Genomic DNA, 11,315 nt, shown 5'->3' with positions numbered 1-11,315 from the left:
TTTTAAATTTTTTATGTTTAAAAATTTTCAGGCGATGATATAATACAATTGCAAAGCATTACATCATCATACCATAATGAAATCCAAGTTTAAGGACTAAATTGAGAAAAAAAGTTGAAATTAAAATATAGAAATTTGATTCCAAATTTGAGTATAATAGAGGAACTAAAATAAGAATTTGACCAGAAAAAAGAATAGCTAGTTTCCTCACTCTCCCAGCTTCAACCTGCTTCCTTTCTCTGTGCAAAGACAAAGACATTCTAATTAACATCCCTCAGGTTTCACAAAATCCAAAACCCATTTCCCATTTCATCATTTACTTCCATTTTTTTCTTCCATACTTCTACTCTAACCATACCTTTTTAGTTTTTTTCCCCCTTTCTTAAAGCCTCTATTCATCTGTATTTCTTCATATGGTACATTTAGTTATCTTCAACTTCTGTTTCTCTTCTTTAGGTAATGCCTAGGACTAGCTTTTCACTTTGATCTTATCTTAGTTTGTTGCTAAGAATGGTGTATTGTTGTTTATCCAATATTCTTTTGCTCTAGATCTGTTATTCTATTATTGTTTTAAATTGCTAACAATGGCTGCAGTTTTTAATCCTAGTTAGATATTAGAAAGAACCCCATTTCGGAATTTTTCATTGAATTACTCGTTTGGGGGATCTAAGATGCAAGAGCTTTTAGTTTACTGCTTTGACTGGTAAAAGAACAAAAAAGCAAGTGTGGGTGTTTCTGGATCTAACCCCCAGAAGTTGAATTTTTTTTGAGTTTCTGGTTTTCGGGATTAGCTTAAAAGATGCAAACGAGATTTGGGTCTGTTGGTTCATTAGAGGAAGGCAAAGAACCTGCGGTTACAACAAGATCCAAGACTCCACCATTAAGGGTCCTTCAGTTATTTGGCTTGTTTCTTGCTCTGTGTATGGCCTTTTTTATGATTAGCATATATACAATCCGGCATTTTGGAACTTATAGTGTGATAGCAACAGTTAAGTCTAATATTGTGCCTTGTGATGAAGATGAAACGACTAGTTTGGATCATTGGAGGAAACCTCCTTCGAATTTGCTGCATTCAATGAGTGATGAAGAGTTACTATGGAGGGCATCTTTTATGCCTCGTATAAAAAAGTATCCATTTAATAGGGTTCCCAAGATTGCTTTTATGTTCTTGACCAAGGGACCATTGCCACTTTCTCCTGTTTGGGAGAGGTTTTTTGATGGGCACCAGGGCCTTTATTCGGTCTATGTTCATTCATTGCCTTCATTCGATGCTGAGTTTCCTCCGTCTTCGGTTTTTTACAGAAGACAAATCCCAAGTCAGGTATGCTATTCAAATCTTCTCAATTTTTATATTGTTTTAATATATTCCGCCATTATTCCTCTGTGACATGGTTTGTGTGTATTTTTACTTGCTTATGTGTGTGATGGTGAGTTATTGTCTCTACTCTTGCTCTTATTTTGTTGAGAACTTCCCTTATTTAGTTTCCATGCTAAGGGTGATGATAGCATAGTTGGTCCGACATTTGCATCCGGCTCACGTTCAAACATAAGATGGAGTGTGATACTCCATATATAAGAAAAAGGTTATGTATACCGTGTTAGACACATTCTCTAACATTTACCCCGAATCCGGGCAGCATAGACTGGCATGCCTAGTTGCTTTCAGAAATTTGGTTTTTGAAGGTTAGACAGAGAACCGTACCTACCATATCATGGCCTCTCACTGCTGTCTCTTTGAAGAAGAATAAAAAAAACACTAGGATGTTAGTTTGTGCCTCTCCTTTTTTTATCTACTTAAGTTCCGGTTCTAATTGGTTCTTGGTTAGCTATATGGTTGTTATTTGCCTCTTTGCAAGGGATTGTTCTCGCTTACATATAGGTACACAGCTAGTTCATTGCAAAAATGCGCAAATTATGGCCACAAAGACACAATACTATATCAGTTTGATAAACAAAATTAGGAAATGACATGAGATGTGTTTGATTGTGTTCAAACTGTCTGTGTCATTATCTTCAGTATTTGAAATCATCTAACCTGGACAGAGCTTGCACTTTGAGATCTTTTATTTACATGTCCATGGGTCTGTTTTGTTGCTTCAAACCGCAACACAGGCTTAAGACCCTCGTATTATATAGCACACCATATCAGTGTTGCTTGTTGAAACTGGAGACAATGTCAAGCATAGCCTAATTATGGTTAGCATCAGGGTGTCACGATAATCGTATGGATAGCTGTATGTGTTAGCAACTTGTAGGAGAATATAATTGAATTTCCCTGAAGAGATTTCACTGAATTTATGCTTGGCTTTTGATTCCCATTCCTTAAGTGCAACTAGATGTGAAAAAAAGATGACTACTTGTTTTGGTTCTCATAGGAAGATAGAAGAATCTAGTATTTTACACGTTGTAACTAACTCGAAATTCATTTCAAGTAGAATAAAGAATCTGTATCTGCTACCTCTACAGGTCTCTGAGTGGGGAAAGATGAGTATGTGTGATGCTGAGAGAAGGCTCCTTGCCAATGCCTTGCTCGACATATCCAATGAATGGTTTATCCTCCTCTCCGAATCCTGCATACCTCTATATAATTTCAGTGTCATCTACCACTACATAAAGAAGTCCAAATACAGCTTCATCGGTGCATTTGATGACCCTGGGCCACATGGTCAAGGCCGTTACAATGAGAGTATGGCTCCAGAGGTGAATCTCACCCAATGGCGTAAAGGTTCCCAGTGGTTTGAAATTAACCGAAAGCTTGCAGTCAACATAGTGGAAGACATCACATACTACCCAAAGTTTGAACAGTTTTGCCGTCCGGCATGTTATGTCGACGAGCATTATTTCCCGACCATGTTAACAATTCAGGCATCGAATCTGTTAGCAAATAGAAGCATCACATGGGTAGACTGGTCAAGGGGTGGGGCTCATCCTGCAACTTTCGGAAGTGCAGACATCACCGAAGAGTTCTTCACGAGAATCTACGAAGGCCATGAATGCCGGTATAACGATCAACCATCTTCCATTTGTTTTCTTTTCGCCAGGAAATTTGCTCCCAGCGCTCTGGAGCCTTTGTTACAGATAGCACCCAAGGTTTTGGGGTTCTAACAACATTAAACCACCTGCCATTGCCAGTGTCATTGCCAGACATTTGATGATGGCTCCATACATGAGACTATATATATGGCAAGTATGGCAGCACCATTCTTTTCATTCATACATAAATGGGTGTTTTACTCTTTCATTGTGTATGTACAGAAAAGTGTCTATATTCACATTTTTTTTTGTGGAGTTCAAAATTATTAGTGTTAGTATTATCTTTTGGTTTGATTTTGCTGCAAATTAAAAAAAAAACAATTTTCTCTCACTAATGAATTTTATTTTTCTTTATAAGCGGAGTGGATATGTGTGTTCACGATATCAACTCAGTTATGAAAATTATTAAAATGTCTTTTCGTATTTAAAATAAATTATATTATTCGAGAGTATTTTAGTTTATGATAAATGTCCAATTGAACCTTTTGAAAACAAAGTTTCAATAAAAACAACCAATATAAAATCTTTTGAAAAATCATCTTCAACAAAGTTCACAAATGGCTCTCACTAACAAATCTTACGAAGAGAAATAACTTAAATAACTGAAATTTATTGATTAAGGTATGTTTATAATAGATAATGAAACTCTAATTAACTTAAAGAAATAGTTGTAGGAATTGAACTTTCTTATTGACTAAGAAACATAAAACTCCTAAATAATTTTAAATACAAAAAATCCTAAAATTCTATTAAATAAATAAATAATAAAATAATAAAACTAATATATAAAATATTGAACTCATATATAAAAAAACAAGCCTAAAATTCGAATCCAATATGATTTAAACTCGAATTAAAGCCTGAAACTTGTAATTTTCCGTAATAATCCCATCCAAAAATTCTGCTCATGTAAACTTTACTAAAATGGTCATAACTTGAGCTCCCCAACTCGAAATCGAGTGATTCAAAGTGTGCTTCGAAGCTAAAAGATAGTTCTTCAAACGCTATGCAAACATCTCATCCCATAACTGCTTGGATCCCATCCTAAAATTCGTTGCAATTTGACTATTTTTTTAGTTTGAAAATTGACAGTTTAGTTGAATAGTCTTTAATAAATTTCACCCCATCCATGTATGTATCAAAATTTTTATTATTTAAAAACAATTAAAATATTCATATAATGATATTTGAATCCATACCAATTGAATTAAAAGAAACTTAAATATACTATTCAACCAAAACTTTTTTATTACATTTTATTTTTAGTATTCATACTTTGTTACTTCCATTAACTCTATATATTAATATAGTTGATGATTTAGTTGGTGTCACGAATTAACTCGACACTAACTCATGATTGATAACAATACTATGATAAACAATTGTATTCATTTAGTATGCTTAATATGATATATTTATGTTTTAAATATCATTTTACTCACAATTTAATCTAATTTTTCATTTTAATCTCATACATTTTTCATGTATTATTTTCAAACTATACTTTTCATTTTAATTTCATGTGTTTTAAATATGTGGTGTGTACGTATCGCATGTGATAATATTTTTGATTTATTATAATTATAGGTTGGAATCTAATTGTAATTATACAAATTACTTAAATTGCAAATTATTATTATACCTTTAGGAAAAGAAGACTTAAGACTAGACCTGTTTATGGGTTGGGCCACCTAGCTCGACCTGAAGACCCGCCCAAAATGTGGGAGAATTTGAACAAAAATATAGGCCCGAAAAATGAGTTTAGATAAAAAAATAAGGCATGTTTAAAAAACAGGCCGGACCTTGGGTAAGGCATTTTTGGCCCCAGACCGGCCCGGCCCGAATTCACTAAAGGACAAAAAAATCTATTTTAATATTATTTTTTATTGTTTTCTCCCTATTTTGCTACCATTTTACTATTATGCTGCTACTATTTTGTTGTTATTGTTTAGATATTGTATAAAACTTATTTTATTGTTAATTTTGTTATTATTTTAGAGGCATTTGCTTGTTAAGTTGCATCTATCTTAGTGTTATTTAAGTATACATATTTTTTAAAATTTATTTTCAATTTGTTGGGAAATATTTATTTTGATGTTTTTAGTATTTTTGATGTATTATATATATTTTAAAATTATATAAAAATTAATATGGTTGGGCCCGGGTCTTAACATTTTTATCCGAGTAGGACGTGGACAAAATTTTAGGCCCCATTTTTCAAGCCGGGCCCGGGCTCAACAAACAGGTCTAAATTTTTAGTTGACCCCGGCCCGACCTGGCCATGCACAACTCTACTTAAGACTTAAAATTTCAATTTCTTTTTATGTTATTTTAGACCCTTTTTATTGTTAAATCAATGGCCCATGGAGTTGGGATTAAAGGGACCATAATGACCAACTCATCGTTTATTCACTACACCAAAACAGGCTTTTAGCGGCGCTTTTTTAGAAGCGCCACAAAAAACGCCGCTATTGAACGCGCCGCTAACTTTTGTGGCGTTTTTAGAAATAAACTCCGTTAAAAGTCATGACCTTTATCGACACTTTTCCCACAAACGCCGCTAAAGACTACGACCTTTAGCTGCGCTTTTGTCGCAAACGCCGCTAAAGACCATAACCTTTAGCGGCGCTTTTGTCGCAAATGCCGCTAAAGACCATGACCTTTAGCGGCGCTTTTTATCACGAACGCCACTATAGAACAAACCTTTAGCGACTTCTCACAAAAACGCCGCTAAAAACATATCATGCAAAAAAATTATTTTAATCAAATAATATTTATTTTTATGATAAATATTATATTGTGTTTTATTTTTTAAATTTGAACTTTAAATATACTTTTAAGGATAAATAAAAAATATTATTTAAATTAAATTTTCTATGAAAATGATAAAAGAAAGCAAATAAAGGAAGCTTAAATAATAATAAAAATTAATAAAAGTGAGAAAACGTAAATAATTAATAAAATTAAAATTGTAAACCTCAAAATTTAGGTAAAATCAACACCAATGCAATGCTAGCCATTGTTGAGTCTAATACAAGTGAAGAAACTAAGATCCTAAGAAGAGAATCCTATTTTACTAACAGCAGTATATGCAACTGACAAGAAATATCCATACTTTGTCCAATATTTATATCGAAAAATCAGATCAGAAGAAGCAATCTCTTTGCACACCATTTCAATTCCTAGTAAGGCCTTCGAAAGTAGTTGATGAAAGCTGGCATACACATCCGATCAATCAGCTTTCAGTTTCAGAATTTCCTTGGCGGTCCTTAAACGAAAATAGGGCATAGGGCATGTGTTCCTACATAAGCATGGAAAAATCCAACTCAGTTCAAAGAAAAATAACTAGATATCATGTTTCTAACGAATGAATGTGCATGTGAGAGTATCTCCAATATGTACTTCCACCTTTTGTCATATATTTAGGCAGATAGACAATAGATTTTACATCCCAACAACTACTGCCCTGAGTACTAGAGTTTAATCATAGAAAAATCAAAATAAAACATGAACTACAAGGATAAAATTTTTTTCCATGGACTTACCTGCAATAAATATATCATGCAAAACAAATGATTGATTCAAAGTGTTAAGATAAATACTTACTTTATCACAGTCCAATAGGCAGTAACCCAGCTTCCTTTGTGAAGTCCATCTTTTGACAGCTCTATAATTATAGCCACTCTCCGGATTCACTAACTGAGCATCATAATTTAGAAACGAAAAAGTAGTTTAGAAAATGATAATTACAAAGACTTACATGAACAAGCAAAGTAAAGTATGGGAAAACTGAAGGTAGAAGCAAGCAACTACCTTTTTATAGAAGGTACTGAAGAAATGGCATAAGAACATTATGTAAACATGACAGATTTCAGAAAAAAAATGTACATTTGCTTGCTTGGTATAATGTACATTATTTTCAATTAATAAATAAATAAATGGGGCTAAAAGTATGAATGAAGTTATGAAGCTAACGGATTGTAAAATGTTCTATTTGGTATAATGTGCATAGTCAACACAGTTAGCAGTTTAACTTTTATGATTTCCAAACACATTTTCCCTTCCTTTTTTCTTACTATGTAAACCCTAACCATGCAATCTCTGGATATATTCAAGATAATACACTTCTTAAAGCAAAATTTTCAAGATAGAAAATATAATACACTTCTATTTGACAAACAAACCTATCATATACCTGACTAAGAAGTTTTGGTTTGTCTTCTGTTGAAAATGTAACTTCATGCATGGGCCTGCATCAGCACCAAAGAATGTAAATTTCACCATCCAAATGGATAGAAAGTATATATAAAGCTTCACCAAAAATGACAGAAGCATCGGTATGTGAATGGTAAAGCAGGAAGATTATCATAGATGATTTTAAATGCACAAATATGATGTCTAAGAATTAAAAAGAACAAAAGCACATTAACAGATCAATTGAGTCACACTTGCTGCAGTCAATGCCAAAACTAATAATTGAACATTTACACCAGTATATCAAAACTAACAATTTGCAGACCAATTTTTCATACACAGTAAATCACGTGATACAAGAAAATAAAAAAAATAGAACAAATAATGGAAGAAATGCATCATTAAAGAAGTAATGAGCTTACTTGCATCCACCAACACCTCAATGCAACATCACATACAGTTTTATCAGGCAAGGTAGCTGCAATCTTTATGTACTTCATAATACTTGGTTCATCTTTATACCTATATACAAATACATTAAAGTAAAAGCCAACACTTAATCTCATCTCAAAAAGAAGACATACCTAATAAATACCTCCTTAAAAACAGTTATACCATAAAATGTATCAGCAAAAACACACATTAGAGAATCTATTACTTAATATTAACTTCGTTCACCTGGACTAGGTTTCGTATATTAGTAGCACAAATTAGAAGACTTGCATACACAGTAAGAAAAGAAACAATTATTACATACTTTTCAAGGCTGTCCTCCAATATATAATGTTCGTCAATAGACCACTCGACAGCAAACCCTGCCTCATGCTTCTGCCGATTTCACCCAAAATCCACTTTACCCATAAACTCAGACCAAATTCAAATATAAAAAAACTTCCTTACCTCCACCTCATTATCTCATGCTCGTATATCAAAAAAACTTTATTCATTTCAGCTGCTCAAAAACTTACAGTTGCATAAGGAGAACAATACCAAAAACAGTAACAAAAATGTCATATAATCTCATTCTGCGAATGTTTGTTTAATTTATATACTTCAGTCTGTATGTCCTAATCCATTTATTTGTTTTTTCTTAGTTGTGTAAAGCTCATATTAAAGTTTTATGTATAAAGTTAAATCAAAACTAAAGTTATATATATATAATAACACCAAATCAAAGTATCTTTATCACGCTGCAACACCAATCAAATTCATGTGTAATTTGAAACTTAACACTTTTAAATTATTAAATCAATTAAAAATAAGATGAACGAAAGATTTCTATAAGTTAACCGTAATGATTGCAACAATTTATATATATAATATCTACAAACAACAATTATTTACTCAAACATCGTTGTTTCTCAATATATTTGCAACTTGTATTAGAAAATTTAAGCATAAGATTAGGAAACCATACCTCTCTTTTCTGTCTTGAAGATTCTTCATCTGCTCCTTGTAATGATTCTCAATATACTGCTTGGTAGCAGCGGCTTTTTGTTTGGTGATATTGGAAAGAGCTTCTTCATCCGTAATCCCGTCTTGATTCCCTTCACCTCCGCTGCTTGACGACGCTTGATTCTTCCTCGATGACCTCATCTTATCCCTGCAGCAGCCCCAACATCTCCAACAAAAATAACCGGCAGAAACATTAGAAGAGAAAGGGGTCTATTTGAAAACGACAAACAAGATTGAGGGAGTGATGAGCTTATTGTTAGGCAAAAATTAAAGGAAGAATGAAAATTATTCACTTGAAATGGCGGATAACTTCCGAGGGACATTAAGCAAAGCAGAGTAACGGATTCTCGCTGCGGGAGTGTCTAGACACGGGAAAATCGAACGCGCGTGGATACACTGGCATTGGGTATAAACAAAAGGGTGTCTTTTTGTTAAACGTTTACGGCGGGGATAGCCATTGGAGATCAGAAGAAGGAGGGGAAGTAGAGAAAACAATGGAGGAGTTCAAAACGATGAAGAAGGGGTGTTTTTTTGTTAAACGTTTGTTAGGGTTTGGAATGGAAAACTGATTTGTAATGGGAAGGGAACTAAAAAGATTGGAAGATGGAGGGAGAATCAAATATTTTCTATGAGAAAATATTGTCGGCCATGGGAAGATTAGGGATTTCAGGGGGAAATTTGGGGTAAAATGGCGCTATAATTTCAAAGTAAAATGATTTTTATGGCGTTTATCTAAAAAAATGTCACAAAAAATTATTTAATTTTAAAAAAAACGACGTCGTTTTGCTTTACTAAAAATATTTTATTTTGTCTGTTAAAAATTATTAGTTAAGTGATTTTATAAAATATTTTATTATTTTTATAAATTGAATTTTATTAAAAATTAAGTAATCTCAAAATAAATATCGTATATTTTAATAAAAATAATAAAATAGTTGTAATTAATTATTAAGTTAGAATTATCCAAATTAAATAATTACCTATATATCCATATCATTTTTATCTCATTTTTATTTTTGTATTTTTTCTTATAATTTGGTCCTATCCAAATTAAATAATTAAATATATCAAATATATCAAATGGTTTAGATTAAATATTTTAAATATAAAAGCATTAATTGATTGTATAAAATTGTATCATTTAACAAATCTCAAATAAACCTTAAACCTTAAATTAGCCATTCAATATACATAAAGTCTATCTATTATATATCTCTTAAATAATATAAACTATACTCATAATTTTAATATATTAAATTTATTATTATTTCTTTTACAATTATATAAGAACATATTTAATATATAATTTTAAAAAACTAATTAATCTAAACCCTAAACCCTAACTCGACCCTTGAATCCCTAAATCCTAAACCCTAAATCCCTAACTATTAACCCCTAACTCCTAATCCTTAAATCTTAAATCCCAACCCTTAAACCATAATCCCTAATCCATAATCCCTAAATCCATATATAATTATTTGATCACGGCGGGGGCAAGGCAAAACATGCAAAAAACTGAACTGGATAAAAAAATAAACTGAGCATTAAAAATACTAAACCAGGATGGGATAAGATGGGGATATCCTTGGATATAGCTTATATCGATTTTGAAGAACCAAATCTTCACACGATTTTAAAAAACGAAATTAATATTATCTCTTTTACAATTATATAAGAAATTAATTAATATATAAATTAGAAAATACTAGTTAATCTAAACCATAAACCATAAACTTAAACCCTAAAACCATAAACCCTTAACACATAACCTCTAAACCTTAAACCCCAGCCTTTAAACCATAAACCATAAACCATAAACCATAACCCCTAAACCCATAATCCATAAACCATAAACTCTAAACCATATATCCTAAACCAAAAACCCTAAACTCTAGTGATAATTAATTTAATATTTTAAAATTAATACTATCTCTTTTACGATTATATAAGAAATTATTTAATATATAAATTAAAAATCAGTATTGTTTCCAAAAAACCTTAAAGTTATTTTAAATAATAGTATTTTAATTTTTCCATTTTTAACAAATATTTTAAATTATTTTAAATCCCTGGGCATTAGCGGCGCTTTTTAGAAAACGCCGCTAAAAATAGAGCATTCACAGCGTTTTATCAAAAACGCCGCTAAAAGCCCTAAGCATTAGCGGCGCTTTCCTAAAAACGCCGCTAAAACCCTGAGCATTAGCAGTGCCTTCCCAAAACGCCGCTAAAGCCCTGAGCATTAGCGGCGCTTTCCCAAAATCGCCGCTAAAGCCCTGAGCATTAGCGACGCTTTCCCAAAAACGCCGCTAAAGCCCTGAGCATTAACGGTGCTTTCCCAAAAACACCGTTAAATCCCTGAGCATTAGCGGCGCTTTCCAAAAAACGCCGCTAAAGCCCTAAGCATTAGCTGTGCTTTCCCAAAAACGCCGCTAAAGCCCTAAGTATTAGCGGCGCTTTTCCAAAAACACCGCTAAAGCCCTGAGCATTAAAGCGGCGCTTTCCCAAAAATGCCACTAAAGCCCTGAGCATTAGCGGCGCTTTCTCAAAAATGCCGCTATATCCTTGAAAGCTCAGAAAACGGCGTCGTCGGGCTTAGGTTTTTTGCGGCGCTTTCTGGGAAACGCCGCTAATGC

The 11,315-nt window shown here is 32.7% G+C and overlaps 1 protein-coding gene and 1 non-coding gene across 3 annotated transcripts; one reads left to right on the top strand and one right to left on the bottom strand.

Moving 5' to 3' along the window:
* Window positions 1-202: 202 nt before the first annotated feature.
* LOC105774364 (hypothetical protein) lies at window positions 203-3,314 on the top strand. Its single transcript, XM_012596850.2, has 2 exons — window positions 203-1,321; window positions 2,467-3,314. Exons 1-2 carry the CDS (start codon window positions 800-802, stop codon window positions 3,103-3,105), a joined length of 1,161 nt encoding a protein of 386 aa, XP_012452304.1. The 5' UTR covers window positions 203-799; the 3' UTR covers window positions 3,106-3,314.
* Window positions 3,315-5,964: 2,650 nt separating this feature from the next.
* Window positions 5,965-9,370, bottom strand: LOC105774441 (uncharacterized). 2 transcript variants are annotated; one of them, XR_008197149.1, is made up of 6 exons: window positions 8,976-9,370; window positions 8,645-8,848; window positions 7,650-7,749; window positions 7,229-7,283; window positions 6,640-6,732; window positions 5,965-6,334 (listed from the first exon to the last, which is right to left on the bottom strand). It is a non-coding gene; the product is annotated as an uncharacterized LOC105774441 (transcript). The 2 variants fall into 2 exon arrangements; XR_001127367.2 differs by having other exon boundaries at window positions 8,645-9,369.
* Between the last annotated feature and the right edge of the window lie 1,945 nt (window positions 9,371-11,315).

This window comes from Gossypium raimondii, chromosome 6 (assembly GCF_025698545.1).
Source record: "Gossypium raimondii isolate GPD5lz chromosome 6, ASM2569854v1, whole genome shotgun sequence".
Taxonomy (NCBI): domain Eukaryota; kingdom Viridiplantae; phylum Streptophyta; class Magnoliopsida; order Malvales; family Malvaceae; genus Gossypium; species Gossypium raimondii.
This window is presented reverse-complemented; position numbering and strand designations above follow the sequence as displayed.

Excerpts from the sequence above, each read along its gene's own strand:
- LOC105774364 (XM_012596850.2), top strand. The coding sequence starts at position 800 with ATGCAAACGAGATTTGGGTCTGTTGGTTCATTAGAGGAAGGCAAAGAA. Across the intron at positions 1,322-2,466 it reads GAAGACAAATCCCAAGTCAG|GTCTCTGAGTGGGGAAAGAT; the intron begins GTATGCTATTCA and ends CTACCTCTACAG.